At 37.1% G+C, this 20,159-nt stretch overlaps 1 protein-coding gene across 1 annotated transcript in view; it reads left to right on the top strand.

The window, feature by feature from the left end:
• Positions 1-16,988, top strand: part of CTTNBP2 (cortactin binding protein 2) — a 170,286-nt gene extending 153,298 nt beyond the window's left edge. The window contains exons 20-23 of the mRNA XM_054564250.1: positions 9,293-9,356; positions 10,440-10,572; positions 11,649-11,750; positions 16,165-16,988. Of these exons, the coding sequence (XP_054420225.1) occupies positions 9,293-9,356; positions 10,440-10,572; positions 11,649-11,750; positions 16,165-16,410 (545 nt within the window). The 3' untranslated portion in view covers positions 16,411-16,988. The remainder of the gene's footprint in view (positions 1-9,292; positions 9,357-10,439; positions 10,573-11,648; positions 11,751-16,164) is intronic.
• Positions 16,989-20,159: the final 3,171 nt, after the last annotated feature.

Raw genomic sequence — 20,159 nt, 5'->3', positions numbered from 1 at the left:
TAGTAAATTATGACTTTCTTTTCTTTCTTTCTTTCTAAATTCTTTAGTTTTCAATTATAGTTGACATTCAATATTATGTTAGTTTCAGGTGTCCAGCCTAGTGGTTAAACATTTGTATAACTTACAAAATGATTCCTTCTGTAAGTCTAGTACCCACCTGGCACCATACAAAGTTATTACAATATTATTGGCTATATTCCAAATGCTGTACTTTACATCCCTGTGGAAAGCTAATGAAATTTAAAATATTTTCTCAGATATCACATTCTGTGGAAATTTTGAGATAAGATACATAAGATACATATACATTCATTAACTGATGATCCAGTAGACCAAGGGCCTATTTATTAGTACTACAGCCATACCCATTCCTTTATGGATTATCATTTATCTCTAGTTTTTATGTAGATATAATTGACACATACCATTTATAAGTTAACTTATACAACATAATGATTTCAGATATATATGTATGTATGTGTGTGTATATAAAACAAAATGATTACTATAATGTTTATTTAACATCTACCCCTTCACAGTTACAAATTTTTTTATAATGAGAACTTTTACGATTTACTCTCTTAGCAATTTTGAGTTATATGATACAGTATTATTAACTATAGTCATGATGTTGTACATCATATGCCCAGGACTTATAACTGGAATTTTGTACTTTTTAGCCAGCTTTACCCAATTTCCCTACCCAGACACCAGCCTCTGGTACTCACAATGTTTCTGTGGTTTTTTGAGATTCCACACGTAAGTGAGTTCATACAATATTCGACCTTCTCCGTCTGACTCACCCCTCTCCGCACAATGCCCTCAAGGTCCCACCACGATGCCACAAATTGCAGAATTTCCTTTTTAGGGCTGAATAGTACTCCATTATATGTATATATCATATATATCAATAGTGTTTCATTTCATATATAAGTAGTATATACATAGTATTTTCTTTATCCTTCATCTCTTGATGGGAACTTAGGTTGTTTCCATGCCTTGGCTGTAGTAAATAATGCTGCAGTGAACATGGGGGTGAAAATATCCCTTTGAGATAATAATTCATTTTCTTCAAATACATACCCAGAAGTGGGATTGGTGGGTCATGGTAGATCTATTTTTAGTTTTCTGAGGAACCTCCATACAGTTTTTCATAGTAACTGTATCAATTTACATTCCTACCAACAGGGCTTGAACAACGGTTTTCTTTTCTCCACATCTTCCCCAGTATTTGTTACCTCATCTTTCTTTTCCTTTATTTTTATTGTTGACACTATTGCAGATATCCCAATTTTCCCCCTTTGCCCCCTTCCTGCCACCTCCTACTCACCCTTCCCTGTGGCTATCATCACACTGTTGTCTGTGCCCATGGGTTGTACATTCATGTTCTTCGACTAATCCCTTCACCTTCTTTCTTCAAGTCCCTCCTCTCCACCTCTCCTCAGAAAGCTGTCAATCTGTTTCATGTATCCATGCCTCTGTTTCTAATATTTTGTTCATTAGTTTATTTTGTTCATTAGATTCCACATATAAGTGTGATCATATGGTATTTGTCTTTCTCTGACTGGCTTATTACACTTAGCATAATAATCTCCATATGCACCCACGCAGTTGCAAAAGGTAAGATTTCCTTCTTTTCATGGCCACATAGTATTCCATTTGTGCATGTGCCACAGCTTTTTTACCCAGTCATCTACTAAGGGGCACTTGGGCTATTTTCATACCTTGCTTGTGTAAATAAGGCTGCTATGAACATAGGAGTGCATATATTCTTTTGAACTGGTGTTTTTTGTTAGGGTATATCCCCAGAAGTGATATCACTGAGTCAAAAGGCAGTTCCATTTTTTATTTTTTGAGGGCATTCCGTACTGTTTTCCACAGTGCCTGTGCCAGTCTGAATTCCCACCAACAGGGCACTATGGTTCCCTTTTGTCCATATTCTCGCCATCACTTGTTTGTTGCTTTATTGATGGTAGTCATTCTGGTGGGTGTAAGGTGATATCTCATTATGGTTTTAATTTGCGTCTCTCTGATGATTAGTGACCTTGAGCATTTTTAATACATCTTTTGATCATCTTTTTTGGCCATCTGTATGTTCTCTTTGGAGAAATGTCTATTCAGTTTTTTTACCCATTTTTAATTGGATTATTTGTCTTCCTGGTGTTGAGTTGTATCAGTTCTTTACATATTTTGGAGATTAACCCCCTAACACGAGTACCATTGGCAAGTACATTCTCCCATACAGTGGGTCCCCTATTCATTTTGTTGATGGTTTCTTTTCCTATGCAGAAACTTTTTTAGTTTGACGTAGTGCCATTTGTTTATTTTTTCCTTATTTCCATTGCTGCAGGAGACATAACAGCAAAAATATCCTCCAAGAGACGTCTACGATTTTACTGCTTATGTCTTCAAACTCTAGGATTTTTATGGTTTCACAACTTACATTTAAGTCTTTTATCCATTGTGAATTTATTCTCATGTATGGTGTAAGTTGGTGGTCTAGGTTTTTTTGTATGTATCTGTCCAAATTTTCCAACACCATTTATTGAAGAGACGGTCTTTACCCCATTGTGTGTTCCTGCCTCCATTGTCAAATATTATTTGACCATATGGGTGATTTCTGAGCTCTCTGTTCTCTTCCAATTTCCTACTTGCTGGCTCTTATGCCAGTACCAGGTTGTTTTGATTTCAGTGGCCTCTCAGATATTGTGATACTTCCAATTTTGTTCTTCTTTTTCAAGATCACTTGTTGATTTTCTCTCTGGAAAATATATCCATTGATGTCAACTTCATGTTAAAATTCCCTACTCTGACTATTATTGTCAGTCTCTCCCTTGATGTCCATCAAGATTTGTTTTATATATTTAAGTACTCTTATGTTGGGAGCATAAATATTTACCAGTGTTATATCCTCTTGTTGGATTTTTCCTTATCATTATGTCATATCCCTTCTTTGTCTCCTACAACAGCCTTTATTTTAAATTCTATTTTGTCAGACATAAGTATTGCTACCCCCGTTTGTTTGTTTGTTTGTTTTATTTCCATTTCAATGAAATATCTTGATCCGTCCCTTTACTTTTAGTCTATGCATATCTTTTGTTCTGAGGCTGGTCCCTGTAGGCAGCATATATATGGGTCTAGCTTTCTTATTTATTTATCTACCCTATGTCTTTTGATTGGAGCATTTAAGGCATTTACATTTAAAGTGTTATTGATAAGATTATACTTATTGTCATTTTATTCTTTTACCTTTTTTTCTTTTTTTTTTGTTTCTCTCCTGCTCCCCCTCCTTTTCCTTCTTCTTCAAGTAGGCCTTTTAACATTTTTTAATGCTGGTTTGATGGTAACAAACTCCTTTAGCTTTTTCTTGACTGGGAAGCTATTTCTCCTTTAATTTTAAATGACTTCCTGGCTTGATAAAGTAGTCTTAGTAGTAAGGCTTGCTTTTCATCACTTTGAATATTTCAGGCCAACCCCTCTGGCCTGAAATGTTTCTATTGAGAAATCAACTGGCAGCCTCATGGGATCCCCCTTGTAAGTAATGAACTTCTTTTCTCTTGCTGCTTTTAAGATTCTCTCTTTGTCTTTAAATTTGCCATTTGATGTGGGCTTCTTTGGATTCTTTTTTAGGACTCTCTGTGCTTCCTGGACTTGTGTGTCTTTTTTCTCCACCGAGTTAGGGAAATTTTCAGTCATTATTTCTTTAAATAGATTCTTGATCCCTTGCTCTCTCTTCCTCTTTTGGTACCCTATAATGCGGATGTTGTTACATTTCATGTTGTCCCAAAGTTCCCTTAAATTAACCATATTCTTTTTTTTTTAATTTAATGTTTATTATAATTTTTTCCATTACCCTTTAGTCCCCCTATATCCCTTCCCTCCAGCAATCCCCACACTGTTGTCCATGTCCATGAGTCCTTTTACCTTTTTGCTCAATCCCTCCACGTCCACACTAGCTGTCAACCTGCTCTCTATCTATAAGTCTGTCTCCATTCTCCTTGTTAGTTCAGTTTGTTCATTAGATTCACATATGAGTAAGATCATATCGTATTTGTCTATTCTCTGACTGGCTTATTTCACTTAGCATAATGTTATCCAGGTCCATTCATACTGCTGCAAAGGGTAAAATTTTCTTTTTTATGGCTGAAAAGTAGTCCATTGTATAAATGCCCCATGGTTGTTTTATCCAATCACCTGCTGATAGACACTTAAATGTTATACCCAAAGCCATAAAAATTGTAGAAGAAAATATAGGCAGCCAAATCTCGGACATTGTTCATAGCAATATTTTATCAGATATATATCCCCAGGCAAGGGAATCAAAAGGAAAAATAAACAAATGGGACTTCATCAAACTAAAAAGTTTTTGCACAGCAAAGGAGATTATCCACAAAATGAAAAGACAACCCAGAGAATGGAAGAACATATTCACCAATACATTTGATAAGGGATTAATATCCCAAATTTATAAAGAACTTACAAAATAACACCAAAAAAACAAACAACCCAATTAAATATTGGGCAAAGGACCTGAATAGACACTGTTGGCTAATAAACGTATGAAAAGATGCTCAATGTCACTAATCATCAGAGAAATGCAAATTAAAACCACAACAAGATACCATCTCCCACCTGTCAGAATGGCTGTCATTAGTAAATCAGCGAACAACAAGTGCTGGCAAGGATATGGACAACAGGGAACCTTAGTGCACTGTCGGTGGGAATGCAGATTGGTGCAGTGACTGTGGAAAGCAGTATGAAGACACCTCAAAAGTTTTAAATGGATCTGCCTTTGACCCAGTGATCCCACTTCTGGGAATATATCCAAAGGAATCCAAAGCAGTAATTCAAAAGAACATAAGCACCCCTATGTTCATTGCCGGGTTGTTTATAATTGCCAAGATATGGAAGTATCCTTATTCTTTTTCATTCTTTTTTCTTTTTGTGCTGTGATTAGGTGTTTTCTTTTTTACTTTATCTCCAAATTGCTGATTCAGTCCTCTGTTTCATGCAACCTACTTTTTATTCTTTCCAGTGTATTTTTGATGTCAGGTACGTTAATCCTCACTACCAACTGGTTCTTTTTCAAGGTTTCTATGTCTTCTTTCATGCTGTTCAGCAGCTTTATAACCATTACGTTGAACTCTATGTCTGATATAGTGCTTGCATCCATTTCATGTAGCTCTTTTTCTTGAGATTCCTCCTGTTCTTTCATTTGGGACTCATCTTTGCTCCCCATTTTGGCTGTCCCTTTGTGTTTTTTTTCCTATGGATTATATAGAACTGCAGTGATTCCCAGTCTTCATGGGGTGGCCTCATGTAGTAGGTGTCCTGTGGAATTGAGTGGTACAGTTTCCTTCATCTCCTGAACTGGGGAATCTAGGAATGTTTCTTGGGTGGGTTATGTGGGCTTCCTGTTATAATTGGGTCTTGATTACTGTTGGCCTGTTTGTGGGTGGGATCGACCCTCAGTCAGGCTGACTGTGAGGCTGAACCCCCACCATGGTGTGCATGTAACTGTACAGGTTCTGACACAACTAAACCAAACCAAACCAAACAAAAAAAAACACAAACAACAAAGATAGGAAAAGGCAAGAAAGAGTAAATAAAAATGTAAAGAGTTATAAGAAAAGAAAAACAAAATAAGAAAATAATATGAAAAGAAATAAGAAAAAAATGGAAAAATAGAATAAGAAAAGGAAAGATAAAAAAGAAGTAGAAAAGAAAAAAGAGAATAAAGAAATGGAAAAGGAAAAAAGAAAAAAGGGGAGTCTGTCACAGCAGAGTTTAGTGCCTGCTGTGATCTCCCTTTGAATATGTTTTGTGAAGCTTGTTGGATCCTGTTCCAACATTGTCCGAAGCTGGCCACTTGGTGTGTTGATTATGGGCCTCTTGGAAAGGACTCTGGTATAATCCACTGAGAGATGCTGTCTATGCCAGCCCAATCTGTTTGAAGCGGTCTCAATGTGGCTTCTTCTTCCTTTCCCTGGTTTTAAGTCTCCTTTTCAGATAGTCTTTAATTGATAATTCAGGATGATTGCTCCACAATTTAATGTGTTTCCAGTTTGGATCTGGGAAGATGTGAGAGTAAGATCCACATATTACACTGCCATCTTGAAAACCTGTGACTCATTTTTTTTAAATGATTAAATGGAGAGTCACTGAATAAAATGAGTTTTACTTATATGTTTTTGTTGTATGTATTTATAATAAGATGTATTCTGACCTCAAGATCTTGCCATTACTTCCCAAAGAATGTTTGATTCAGAGAATAAAGTCATTAGATTCTAGCTTCCCAGTGTAGCATAGAGACTCCCCAGATGACTTTCTGTAGCAAGGACTAAAGGATTATACCCTCTATTTGTTTATCCCCTTATAATATGCAAAAGAATTCTAATATAAGTATTATTATCTTCGTTTACAGATAACAAAACTGGGGTTCAGAAACCCTTGGCTCTATGCTCAAAATCCCCTCTCCTGGCTACATAGCGTTCTGCTGTCCATGTTTTCGTTTCTTGCCTGTTTAATGCTGTTTTCTTCAGTGCATGGGACTAATCCTGTGGCACAAGTAATAACCTCTAAGCACCCAGATAGGTGAACACCCATCCAGGCTGTTCATCATTCCTAAGTTTGTTACAATTTCCATAGAGTTTAGGTCCAGTTTCTTTCTTGAGCTAAATAATTACCTAAACAATAATAACTGTCAATATATATACTTGTTGGAAAAAATCAATAAAATGAATATAAATATTAAAGTAATGTTATGAAAATAAGTCTAACTTGGAAAACTGAATTATAAATAATTTTTAAATTACTTACATTTTTAATAATTATTTTGTAGTTTAAACTACTTGATATATAATTAAGATATTCTTTGAAACATTAAATCTTATTTGAAAGTTTAATAAAATTGCATGGATGCTCAGCATCACTAGCCATCAGAGAAATGCAGATCAAAGCCACCATGAGGTACCACCTCACGCTGGTCAGAATGGCCATCGTAAACAGATCAACAAACAACAGGTGCTGGCGAGGCTGTGGAGAAAAGGGAACCCTAGTCCACTGTTGGTGGGAATGCAGACTGGTGCAGCCACTGTGGAAAGCAGTGTGGAAATTCCTCAAAAAGCTGAAAATGGAACTGCCTTTTGATCCAGTGATTCCCCTGCTGGGACTATACCCTAAGAACACCAAAAGGCCAATACAAAAGAACCTATGCACCCCAGTGTTCATAGCAGCACAATTTACAATAGCCAAGTGTTGGAAGCAACCTAATTGCCCATCAGTAGATGATTGGATCAAAAAGTCATGGTACATATACACAATGGAACACTACGCAGCAGAAAGAAAAAAAGAACTACTAAACTTCGCGACAGCATGGATGGAACTGGAGAGCATTATGCGAAGCGAAATAAGCCAGGGGTCAAAAGACAAATACCATATGATCTCACCTATAAGCGGAACCTAACCAACAATACAAAGATGCAAGGAAAATAAGACCAGCAACACTGAAAGGAAAAGAAATCAACAGAGTCAAGAGGGAAGGAGGGAGGGGGGCGGGGAAAAGGAAGGGAAGGGGAAAGTCAAGGAACATATAGCAAGGACTCATGAACAAAACCAAAAGGGAAGAGCTGAGGGAGGGAAGGAGGGAGGGGGCAAGGGAAAGTGGTGGGGGGTTGGCAGAGACAAATGTATTTGAAAAAATAAATTAAAATTTTTAAAAAAATACATTAAAAAAATTGCATGTAACCATATTTTACACAGGTTTCAACTTAAAGATTTATAAAATCTAAAAACTAATTTTACAAAGTAAAATTTATGGGCCATGAATTTTAAGCACACATCATGATTAGATGAATGAACCAAAGATTCACATATATCTCTGGTTATGTTTTTTTTTTTAATAACGTAGTTCTTTCCAATAATTGCATTCAGTATAGGATTATAACATGTTGGGCTTGATTTGGGGTTGTTTTTTTTTTACACCATTGTTAAAAGAGTATCAAAATAGGAACCACTTTGCATTCCATGCAGTCACCATGGAAAGTCATGAAATTAGTAAAGACACAACCTCTTTCTTCCCTGACCTAAAACAGAAAAGCATGATGTCAGAGCATAGGATTCTGCACTGCATGGCTCAAGCATAGGCACTTTTGGTAATTAAAAAAAAGCCACTAGTCAATGCTTTCTGCCAATAATGACAAAAGTATGCATAAAAAAACTAGTACAGACATTATCTCTGATTAACTGCTTTTAATGAGGATATATTAAATTCAATATACTTTTCAAAATTATTCTTGCCCTGGCTTGTGTGGCTCAGTGGATTGAGCACTGACCTGTGAACCAGAAACATCATGGGTTCAATTCCCAGTCAGGGCATATATGTGGGTTTTGGGCCAGGTCCCCAGTTGGGAACATGCAAGAGGCAACTGACTGATATTTCCCTCGCATATTAATGTTCCTCTTTCTTCCTCCCACCCTTTCCTTCTCTCTGAAAATAAATAAAATCTTCAAAGTAGTTTTTAAAGTGTTCTTTAAAGATAATTTGTACTAACAATATTCATACAATTTTAGAAATCACTCAGAAGCAACTAAAAGTTTAAATGTGCTTATAAAATCAGTGTATTATAAAAACAGACTTCTGGAGTCTGAAATGGTTTATAACATTATTTTCTCAAACTTTTTGACCATAACCCACAGTGAGAAATATGTTTTACATCACGACTAGTACACAGAAACCTATGCATTTATGTGTATATATAACTGACATAATATATTTACTGCAAGCAATGCAATCTGGTATTTTCTGTTTTGTATCTTTTTGTTTACTATTTATATTTTCTTTTCTGTATAATGCACAGCAGTTAAAAGTTAAATTTCTACAAATACACAACTAATGCCACATATTGTGACACATTATGGGGGTCCACGCATCAGAAACTGCACTTGATTTGCAAGGTCAGAACTGGAAGGCAAAGGTAGAAACATAGGAACCTGACTGGTGAGAAAAGGGTCTGTTGATAAAAGTGAAATGCAGGATCCTGATCTGAGCCTCAGGTGACATTAGCTGAGCTTAATTCAGTTCTGAACACACACGAGGTACCTTCCCCCAGTGGCTGTGCAGGAAGCTACATCTGGAGCCACTAATCTGAGGAAAACCCCGGAAGAGATGGATTCAACCCAAGAATATATGAAAACGTAGTGGAGCCCATAGTCTCTTTTTTTTAAATACAGAGTTCAAGATGTACAGTGACAATGATTCATTCTATTGAAATGATTACATTTTTCCTCGCAGGTATCAAAAATGTGACTATATCACAGCTGAATTGTAACAGGAACACTTCTCTGTCAAAAGAAAAGTAAGTTCTCCTTTCAGATTAACTCAGAGCAAACAATATGCACTCTTGTTATTATTTGTGCAGCTATTATACTGTTAATATAATATTTTAAAAAGCAGTTTGTTGAAAGGGTTAGAATATTATTACCTTTATTTTTATCAAACTTGGTAATTATTATTAATGCATTTGTCATAAAGATGTAAAATCCTGTGTTTTGCATTTTAAACAGGTTTCCGATGACTGATTTTTTTTTAATGCTGAATTTATAGAAAACATAGTATGATGTTTGCTTTTAGGTGTTAAATGTTTAAACTGATATTATTATTTGTTTTCCTCCGTTGCTCTTATTGTTGATTATTTCAGCTTACAAATTTTGAGGTAAAGAATGATTTAGTTAATCACAGAGTAGAAATGCTGGGCAGTTGCAAATAGTTCCCTCTAGTAGCCCAGTAAATTGTGTGGTCTATCACTTGGCAGGTAACATTTAAGACCCTGTCCCTGGTTCACTGAATTATAGAAATGAGGAGGTTAAAGAGAAAGAAAGGAGATAAAGGGAATAGCACCGTATGCTTCTTCCTGCCAGGCCCACTGCTAGATCTGTTATATATATAATTTTCTCAGTAACTCTATAATTCATGTATAAGGAATCCATTACAGAAGTGAACTCAGAAACTGAAGTGTTAAGGAGGCAAAAATAAAAACGAAATGAAAAAAGTAAATCTGACCCATGGCCATATTGCTAGTAAGTGGTAGAGCTAACTTTGAAATTCATATTTGTTCCATTATCACACTGTCCCTATAGTGTCTTAGCGCTATCTAGCCTTGGAGATGGAGAAGGAAAGGGCAGTGTAAGGCGGCTGAAATGTTGTAAGTCAGAGTGGGCTCTGCTTCATGAGTAAAGTTTTATTCTATTGAGGAGAATTTCAAATACGGGTTATCAAAATCCTGTGAAAGTGGGTTGTTATATTAAATGATATTTAAGGGATTTTTAAAACAGTTTTTCCACTGCACAACAAAAGTTAAACAAGTTATAGTGTCTAGATTTCCATGTTGGGAATTGGATTGTGGCTCTCATTTTAAAAACTCTTTTCTGAACTGTGTTAGGTCTTCAAGGAATGATCTGTCGTTGATGTTGAACTTGGATCAAAGACTCTGTCTGGAATCAGATGATGAAGCAGACCTTGTCAAGGAACTTCAGAGTATGTGCTCCAGCAAATCTGAATCAGATATAACCAAGGTAAGCAGTACAAATTGGGAGAACGTTAAATGTGGAAAGACTTCTCGGAGCCACATCATAATGTTCGTTCCCTGAAAGAAGTTCCTTATGGAATAGCGTGGTTCATGCTCCAGATCAGAATGACCCTAACCTGACTTAGAAAAGCCCTTTCTTCCAAAATATCATTTATACAATAAGGAATCTCTGTTTAAGCACAACTTGCTTTTGTAAACTCCTCTGAAAGTTCGGAAGTTAAAATTGCTTATGTTATAATTAGTCCAAATCACACCAGCACCTTTGAGCAACATTTGTGGAAGCCTCGGTTGGTTTCCTCAGGCAGTTTTTCTTTCTGTCTTCTGAAATTTGGCAACAAGTCACTATCAGTAAGAGCAAAGACAGAGCAACAGTAGCAACTTTCCTTACAAATAAGAACAGTAACTGGCTGATATAATGCCTGTAGTCACAGTCTTTATGCTGTGAAAACTGAGATCCAGGTATGGGAATCAGTAACCCAAAATCTCAGAGAAAGCATTAGTGGCATCAAGTTCAGCCTGTTTCAACATGCTGACATCTACAGCAAATTAGACCAAATTTCCTTGATAAATACCTTTTATTTGAAAGGGAGCATAACTTGGGCAGCTCTCTCTGGAAGACTCAACTATTGCATTTGCCCTGTCATAATCTTAAGGACAAAATAGAATTGACCAATTTATTTAACCTTCCTGAAAATGATCTGAAACAGTTACCCACTGGAAAAACAAGGTAATGATTAAAATTTTGCAATTTTTATATTCTTTTTTTGCTAAGTGATTTTTTTTATAGGGCTCATCTGGTCATCTTCTTCTGACTTTCTGAAGTAGGCTCTCTTCCCGAGCAGGCTGTTTCTCATGTGTTGGCTGTCAGTTCACAGGAAGGCTTCAAGTCTGCCATGGGAGCAGCACCGGGCTTGAGGGTACAATCTGCAGAGCTACTGCACGTCGGGGAAGAAGAGGAAGATAACACTTCTCCTCCTGCTTATCCACAGTGACTTTAAATTGTGCCTTCAGTGTGTCACAGTGTAACTGTGAAAACATGATTTGATTAATTATATTTTCCAGATTGCAGATTCCAGGGATGATCTAAGGAGGCTTGATAGTCCAGGAAACAACCCTACATTTTCGGCAACTGTTAATAATCTAAGAATGCCAGTGTCACAAAAGGCAAGTGTTCATTTGCTCCCAAAATCAGGCAAACAGGGATTGCTTTGGAATTGACTTCACAAGTCTCCTTTCGATGTAAATGACAAAATTATTTTTAAGCCACAACTATGAAGTAAGAAATAGAATAAAGGTAAATGTGTTCATTTGTTAAGCAAAGTTAGAAAGTTTGTTTTGATAGTAGCAGGAAACAATAACCAGAAAAGGATTATTATTTTTTAACCTTCTACTTGATACCTAAAATTTTATTCCAAAACTTTAGGTGTCTTTTGAGGTCTGCATTTGTATATTCTAAAACTGGAAATAATATAATGTATGTCTTCTTAGCTGTTCCATTTTAAAATGTATTGTTTTTCATTTGAGAACTTTTTAAGATTTCCTGCATTTTGGAATTTTGGAGTTAATTACAGCAAAGGGCTGAGTGATAACATAAAGATCCTTTTTATGTTAAGAAAATCTCATTTTTAGTTTATCTTCTTAACTTGCTCTAACATGCATTGTCTCAGTGAGAGGCTTTCCTCTAAAAACAAGTCAGGATATCAAACTTCAGAGTCAGGATTCCAAAAGGCTTTATCATTAACCTCTCAAAATAACTTCTACAATTGGACAGTAATTGCCAAAAGATGGACCAGCATGGTGCTCCTGGGTGAAGAGAAACAATATAACTACTTCTTATCCAGTAGTCATTTTGCCAGGATGCAGATTTCATGGAGGCATTTAGTATTATATGCTTTGCTCACCAAGCCACATCAGTGGGGTTCACATCCTGTTCTCATCCACTCCCATGGTGGCTTCCAGCGACCTGGGGCAGGGGGAAGTACAGAGAGCAAGATTATAAAGTGAACATGGTGAGAGCATTAAGTTACTAATCCTTATCTGATCACCTGAGAGCCCTGAGCTCCTGGCCCCGGTGACCGCTTTATTAGGTTTCAGTTCTGATGACTTACATGTGAAACTGTGTGAGGTGTGTGTGTGTTGGGAAAGAAGTGGGGGCCGGGAGGTATTGGCAAGGCTGAGTCCCACGTAAAAATACCTAACAAGATGATCTGTGAAGATGAACAAGACCTTTCTGGCTCACTTCGTATGTCTGCTTTTTCTTTCTTCAGCTGAGAACAGTTTAGAAGCACAACTTAATTTGGAGAGCATGCAAGGGATGATGAAAGGAGGTGACCTGGGGTCACTACTGAGAATTCTGGCTGGAAAATGTTGTGTTCAGGAGCTGTCCCTGAGCTTTGGCTCAGAGCATGTTGGGCCTCCAGGACCACTGCTCAGGATTCCTTGTGGAACAGTCAGTGGAAGGGGCCATGAAGGTCTACGAAGAGGAACAGTGAGCCTCTGTTTCTCCGCAGAGCCAAGTCACTTTCTATATAAAAATGTTGACTGGTAGTGACCGGCTGCTTTTGTTTACACATCGAAAGGAGACAGCTTTGTACCCCTACTTCTCTGTTACATGAACATGTTCAGTTGCTATAATAAAGTACTGTCTATAAAAAAAAAAAAATAGTACTGAAAGTGTCGTAAGTTCAGGGAAGCTCAGGGCAGCTTTGTTTAAAAGGGATATTTTAAAAAATGGATTCTTTTATACTCTCTGGGCTCTTAAAAAAAAGAACTATGTGCTTGTTTAAATGTGATTTGATGGAACCGCATTTGGAGACACTTCCCCAATGGCTGGAGGATGTGTTTCCCAGAAGCTGCCAGCAGAGGGCAAAATAGCACTCACTTGGCAACCTTCTGACCACTTGGCACGCTCATTCCCTTTCTCTCCTCAGCTGGCATTTCTTGGTCAGATGCCCAGTTTCTTCTGTAATCAGGAAGTAATTCCCTTTAGAAGTAAGAGCTCTCCAGCTTACTTGAAATCATTTTTCCTGTGTGGCCGGATTGGGGCTCAGCAGCTACCATTATACACCGGAAGACAGGAATCAGTAAATTACCCTCCTACTCTTCATTTGCCACGATATAATTCCTTACTGCTCCAACAGTAAGAGAGCATAGTGGGGTTTATTAATTGTGTGGCATGTTAGCCACCCTTCTAAATTACAAAAAAAGAACACACATTTAAATTGGCAATAGAGCAGATACTAACAAATGTTTTCTTCTCGTGAAAATGCAAATTTATCCCCCTAAAGCAAAAGTTTTTATCTTTGGTTACATAAGGAAATTCACATGATTTTTTTTTTACTCCCCAATACTTGACCCATGTTCCCTAAAGGTTCTGATGTACTTGGTCTAAGGTGCATCCTGGACACTGGAGTTTTTAAAAGCTCCCTGGTGGTTCTTATGTAGAGCTGGGGCTTAGTTAGACCCTTGGCTCTAAAACATAGCTCTGATCTGTCATCCTCCTTATTTTCCACCCCATTCTTTTCCTCCCAGATGTATCTGGTATCCTTCATGTGTTTTTAGGTGTGATCCACTATTCCTCCCCATGTCTGTCTTCACCCTTTCTCCTTCCCATGGAGCCCTTTCTCTCCACCTCACCTGTCACAATCCTGCACGTCTTTGCAGCACCATCTCTAATGCCATCTTCCCTACAGTGTTTTCCTTTACTCCCTGCCTCCTGCTTTCCCATCTAGAGAACAGAGATTATAGCATCCTCTTAGTTTCCAGCAGATGCTCCGTATTGAATGAATGAGTGAATGAATAGCTATGATTTAACAATATTTCTTTAAAACTACAAATGTGCAGTGCCTTTCTATATAGACTGTAGGTTTTCTTTGAGCTTAGTATGCACAACATTGATGGTAACCGTGTATGTTTAATGGAGAGAACTCTTGGGTTTTAGCTAGGAAGCAGTAAACACCCTTAACTTTCTTAGTTCCGGGCTCTGGTACTTCTTAGCTTTGGGGAAAACACCTAAAAACCTGTGCTTGGCTGCCAGAGTGTCAGGAACATCACTGTGTGTGTCAGTCATTTGCCCTATTCTTACACTCTCAGCCTTGAATTGAATCATTCACCTCATTCTGCAGGTGATTTTCCATGCTCTCCTGTTCTGTCCTTACACCTCCAAGGACTGAAGGTGTAAGGGACATACCCATGCCCAACTTTAACATCCCAACCACATTTTTAGATGTTACAGGTGCTTCTTGGTACTTCAGTTCATGTGAGCATTTCTTGCCTCAGACCATAAAGATGTACCCCCCTTGCCTTTATGGTGTAGATGAAGTGGCAGACAAGCAAAGAACACATTGTGTGTTACCTTCACTTTGCCTGGGCCTTGGCACTACCTCTGTGGGTTTCCAGAGGGTCAAAGACTGTGGCAAAAATTTTTTATAGTTACACCCACCTCTCTTCCTCATGAGTTTTGTATACTGATAAGCTGTTATCTTTATTATAACGTGCTGTGTCTTCTGAATAGTTTGCATATTGAATTTGCTGGTGTTTTAGACCAAATTACAAATTGGGATTGGCCTTTAGGCCTGCAAAAGTCACATTTTACAGATTTAAGAAGACACCCTGGAGAATCCAACTCTCAACTGAGGCCAAATTGTTACTTTCCATTAAGTATTTTTCCTGTTAAGTTCTAGTTTTACATTTTAAGTCTCTTAAAGATACATTGCTGTTTGGTTGTATTATTACTTTTAAATTTAAAAAGGGAAAATAATCAATGTCAACTACTTCAGAGGCATTTGGAGCAGCTCACTTAGTGACTCACATCGTGGTTGCTGTTTGGCGGAATTTAACACAAAATAGAGGCAGACACTGTGAATAAAAAGTTGGGAGCCTGAGGCCTTGTGCCAGCTTCATCACTCTGCGACTCTGGGCGGATAATCTTACCTGTCCAGCTCTCAGTTTCTTTGTGGGAAAAAATGAGAGCAAGCCAGGAAAATTTGGAGCCACCTAATCATGGAATTGCTGCGCAGAAGCCTATATCACTATGTGGGCTCCATTTACAGCAAGGACATTTCTCCTTTGTGTTCTCTTCTGGACACCAGGCACCTAGTACAGTGCCCATCCTACAGTGAATGCTCAAAAAATATTTTTTATTATTGGATATTAGTCCAATTTTTAGTTTACAGATCTGAAAGTAAAAAGCAGAAAAGTTAGGTGACTCACTCAGAAAAGGTAGGTGATACAGTTCATTTGTACAACTGCCTACAAATAGTTGGTCCAATTTGGTGATTTCTATTAAAGCTTCTCTTGGTGAGGAGATCCTAGACTCTTTGGCACTTGATTCACTACTCCTGTATCTCACATTTTTGTGACACCACAAAGGGCTGATGAAAATCACTAAGTCTATAGGAAGTTAACCATTGAGCTTCTTCTCTCCACGGTCTTTTGTCTTTTTTCATAAGAACTTTTCTTCAGGAGAAACCCTCACATGGGTGCTCAGATAGAGAGAGGAGTAAGTATTAGGACTGATACTAAAAGCTGGTAACACTGTCAAATGCAACAAATATCTTTTGTTTCTCTTCCCTTACAGGACGTCAGTCCTCTCAGCAGCCATCAAACTACAGAATGCAGCAACAGTAAATCAAAGACTGAGTTGGGTGTTTTAAGAGTTAAATCTTTTCTTCCTGTTCCTAGAAGTAAAGTTACACAGTGTTCCCAGAGCACCAAAAGAAGCAGCAGCAGCAGTAATACAAGGCAAATAGAAATAAACAACAACTCAAAAGAAGAGATTTGGAACTTACACAAAAATGAACAAGTAGAAGAACCTAACAAATAGGCCTGCCTACAATATTCTCTCTCTTACCTTCAATATATTTCAAACATAAGCCAAGGACAACAAGACATAAATATCTGTAAATGAATAAAATATTTTCACTGTAATATGAAGTATGAGTGCGGGACCACTATTCAATTTTTTGTAAAGAATGTATTTATAACCAACATTTTGTTGCTTTTTTTCCAATTCTGTAGGTTTGAACTTGAATATCAAGAAGTTATGCCAACTTTCCAAGTAGTTGTAGAATAGAATTATTGTAATAGTTTTAATCAACATGTTCAGGGGGTATTAAAACAAAACTGTGTACTGTATATCTGTATATATGTATATATTTAAGAAAGTCCATGAATCATATTGCATACTACATGTTATAAAATATGTACAACATTGACTTGGATAAATGGAGATGTTACCATTTTAAATGGAGATCATAATTTTATGTTCACTTGATAAGGAATGACTAGAATGAGGCAATAACTAATCATTTCTAAACAGTTACTTTCCATTAAAAGCCATATTAAGTATTTTGCCTGTTAAATTCTAGTTTTATGTTTTAAATCTTTTAATAGTCACATTGCTGTTTGGTTGCATCATGTATATTTATGCTTATGAGTTTGCATTATGACTGTAAAATATAAAATTATATAATGCAATAAAAATGTTATCTTTCTTATAAAGTTTTGTACCTAAGTGAACATCAAAAAGAATTGCATAAGTGCTTCAATAAATTGAGTTAAGAGTTAACTTCCTTTTCAATTGAATTCTAGTAGTACAATTGATATTTTTTAGAACTATTTCTTCTAAAATTACTAATGAAATACACTATACAATTCAAAGTTAAGATGCTTTGACATCAAATAAAATATTGAATCAGTGAAATAATTTTGCTGCAGTTTCTATCTATAGCTCTTAGTATTTATGTTAAATTTAGGGACACTCTTAAAATGTATCCTGCAAGTTGGTATTTCACTAGGTGTTCACAGAAGATCCACCTGCGTTAGACTTTTAGTTAAATAACAATAAACATTTAAATGGAGCTCTAGAAATGAGGTGCTCACTGAACAAACCACCTTCCTTTTTTTTCATAGACACCCCCCAAAAGATATGATTTTAATACTAATAATTATTTACTTGTCTAAAAGTATGGAAAGCTCATTCTTGGTTAGAATGGTTAATACTGAAGTACACACATGCCTTGATACTATATTAAACTTGAATGACTGCAAGTACATTATCTTAAAAAATCAAAATGTGTGGTCAAGATTATGCCATAAGGGGTGACATGGAGGAAGGTCTATCAGGGAAGGACTCAGTTCTAACATGTCAGCATTCCACCTGGGTTTTACCTCTGCAAGGAGAATCCTGGGGGGTTGCAACTTGGACCATATGTACAGGGAAGTGGGCAGTGAAATGGGTGGGCTGGGAGGGTGGGTAGAGCAAGGGACAGGGTGGGTGAAGGGGAAAGAAGCTGGAGAAAGTCTTAGGTTTGAACTCAATAACTCCTTTGAGCTAAATTCAAATTTTTGGTGCTCCATGGTATTTGATACTCTCAAGTGTTTTCACAAAAAGACTAATCTTGGGGGAAAAACACTGCTCTCAAAATCATAGACCAATATACCTAATGTGTTTCCTCCTGCTTCTATACATCTGCTTAGATTATATCCATTTTGAATTCTTAGTGACTAGTCATTGTGTTTTACATTAGCATCCTTTCTGAAGAAAAAGATCCCATTAGTGCACTAAGAACCAGAAAAAATAAGACCAAAATCAGAATATATTATTCAGGAGACATCTATAGTAGCTGATCCATGCAGCTTTGATTTGTCAGTAAAATTTTCTATGTGCACTTTTTATAATGGAATGGCAAGCTGCAAGATGTCTGTAGGCATTTAAATCTGGGGCTTTCAAAAGACAGGTAAAGACCTACTAATTGGTCATTATATGAATTTAGTGAGTCACTACTAATAAGATTTTTGGAAAAAAAAAAGTGTCAGAGTACATTACAGTTTCACAGTCAATAAAAGTAAGAACTGTTTGTGAAGCTTTTGTTTCCAGGATGCACTGGGTTGTGATGTCATAGCCAAAAAACCTTTGAACGTCGATACCATATAAGGGAACCTAGTGGTGGGGCTGGGGTGTTTGGGAGGTAAAAAGGTTGTTAGTGATAAACAGATTTGGGTGCTGAATCAATCACCATCATTTATTAGCTCTATGGTCTAAAAAATTATTTAATCTCTAATCCAATTTTCCCTGTAGTAAAATACGATTGTGGAGCATTAAGTGAGGTAACAATAAAATGTTCCTAGTTACCTCCCTCATTGATAAAATAAGTAACAAATTTATCTCAGAATTCTCTGTGGCATTCCAACATCTTTTCAAGGTATAATCAGTACACAAGTACTGGCAGCTATAGGTTAAGCATCAGATTTTAAACTATAGCTGTATAAAACAACTAATCAACAGAAACAACTAACTGAAAATTAGTAGCTATAATAACACATTACAATTTCCAATTTTCTGTTAGCTTGAAGGTGAGTTTCTCCAATAGGCTAATACATTTTGCAGTTGCTTGTCAAGTAGAGATTTCATAAAACTTGATTATTAATGAGGAAAATTAGCCAATTTTTAAAAGTTGAAATTTTCACAAGTATATTTTTCCCTGGGCAGTTAATAATAATTAAATTTGGTTGTCTAGCCCCAGCTGTCACATGATCTGGCACCAATTGTTAACAACTATAATCCATTACAGAAGCTAGGTGATGCTTTCTGAATTCTATCACAGCCCTTTTGTATAATCATTTTTCTCAAAACACAAAAATCCCACAGGTGTCAGATGAGGGGGTACCCTGTCTCACAGAGTCCCCCCCAACCCCCAGCCGCTGTGGATGAAGAAATAATTCATTCCAGACACTCTTGGTCTGCCAGGAGAAGGGGGTGGCAATTCGCTCTAGTGGAGAACGCCCCCAGCCCTTCTCTGAAATGGCTTTTACTGAGAATGATATGCGTAGGAGTATATAGCATACATGCGTGTGAAGCTTATCAATCTACTTCAGAGGGCTAAAGATAACAATAAAAGGAACATACAGATTAGCTTTGGGTTAGGGTCTGTCAGACATAACAAATGCCAAATGGTCATTAAGCCAAGGTTCAGGGGCTCAGGAATCTTCCCCTGCTTTGAAGACAGGAACCTGGTTTTTCCTTATCAGGGCAGTGCTAAGAAGAGGAAGCTTCAGTAAATATAATGTATTCTTTAAGCCAGATCTCCCCCTGGAACCCTTGGTGCTAATATCAGGTTATGTCCACCTCCCAGCATTCCTGGCTTTCCAGTCATTTTTCTCAAAAAATAAAACAAAAGTTTATAGGCAGGGCCTAGTTCACGTGGGGCTGCAATTCCCAATACCACACAATGATCCTCAATATCTACCCCTTTTTTTTTTGTTAAGATGGACACGGTAGTAAATCTGATGAAGCTTGCTATCTGCTTTTCATGTACATGATCCCTGGAGAACAATTTGCAAATGCATCTCAAAGCACAAACGATGACAATAATCAGGAGGCAATGACCCAATACATAAATTTAGTCTCTCAAACCAGGTTTTCAGATTGAGCCATTGGAGGTTGTCATTCAGAGTCTGAAAGACCTTCTTCTCAGTGAGCCATTTAATATCCTGGAGCTGTTGGCACAGTTCAAGCTGGAGTTGATCAATTTGCCCGTCAAGGTTAGCAGAAAAGGCCCTCCAAAGGTGATG

This window comes from Pteronotus mesoamericanus, unplaced genomic scaffold (assembly GCF_021234165.1).
Source record: "Pteronotus mesoamericanus isolate MK-2021 breed Mesoamerican mustached bat unplaced genomic scaffold, CSHL_Meso_final scaffold_85, whole genome shotgun sequence".
Taxonomy (NCBI): Eukaryota; Metazoa; Chordata; class Mammalia; order Chiroptera; family Mormoopidae; genus Pteronotus; species Pteronotus mesoamericanus.
Note: the sequence above shows the minus strand (reverse complement) of the source record. Positions and strands in the feature narration are given on the sequence as shown.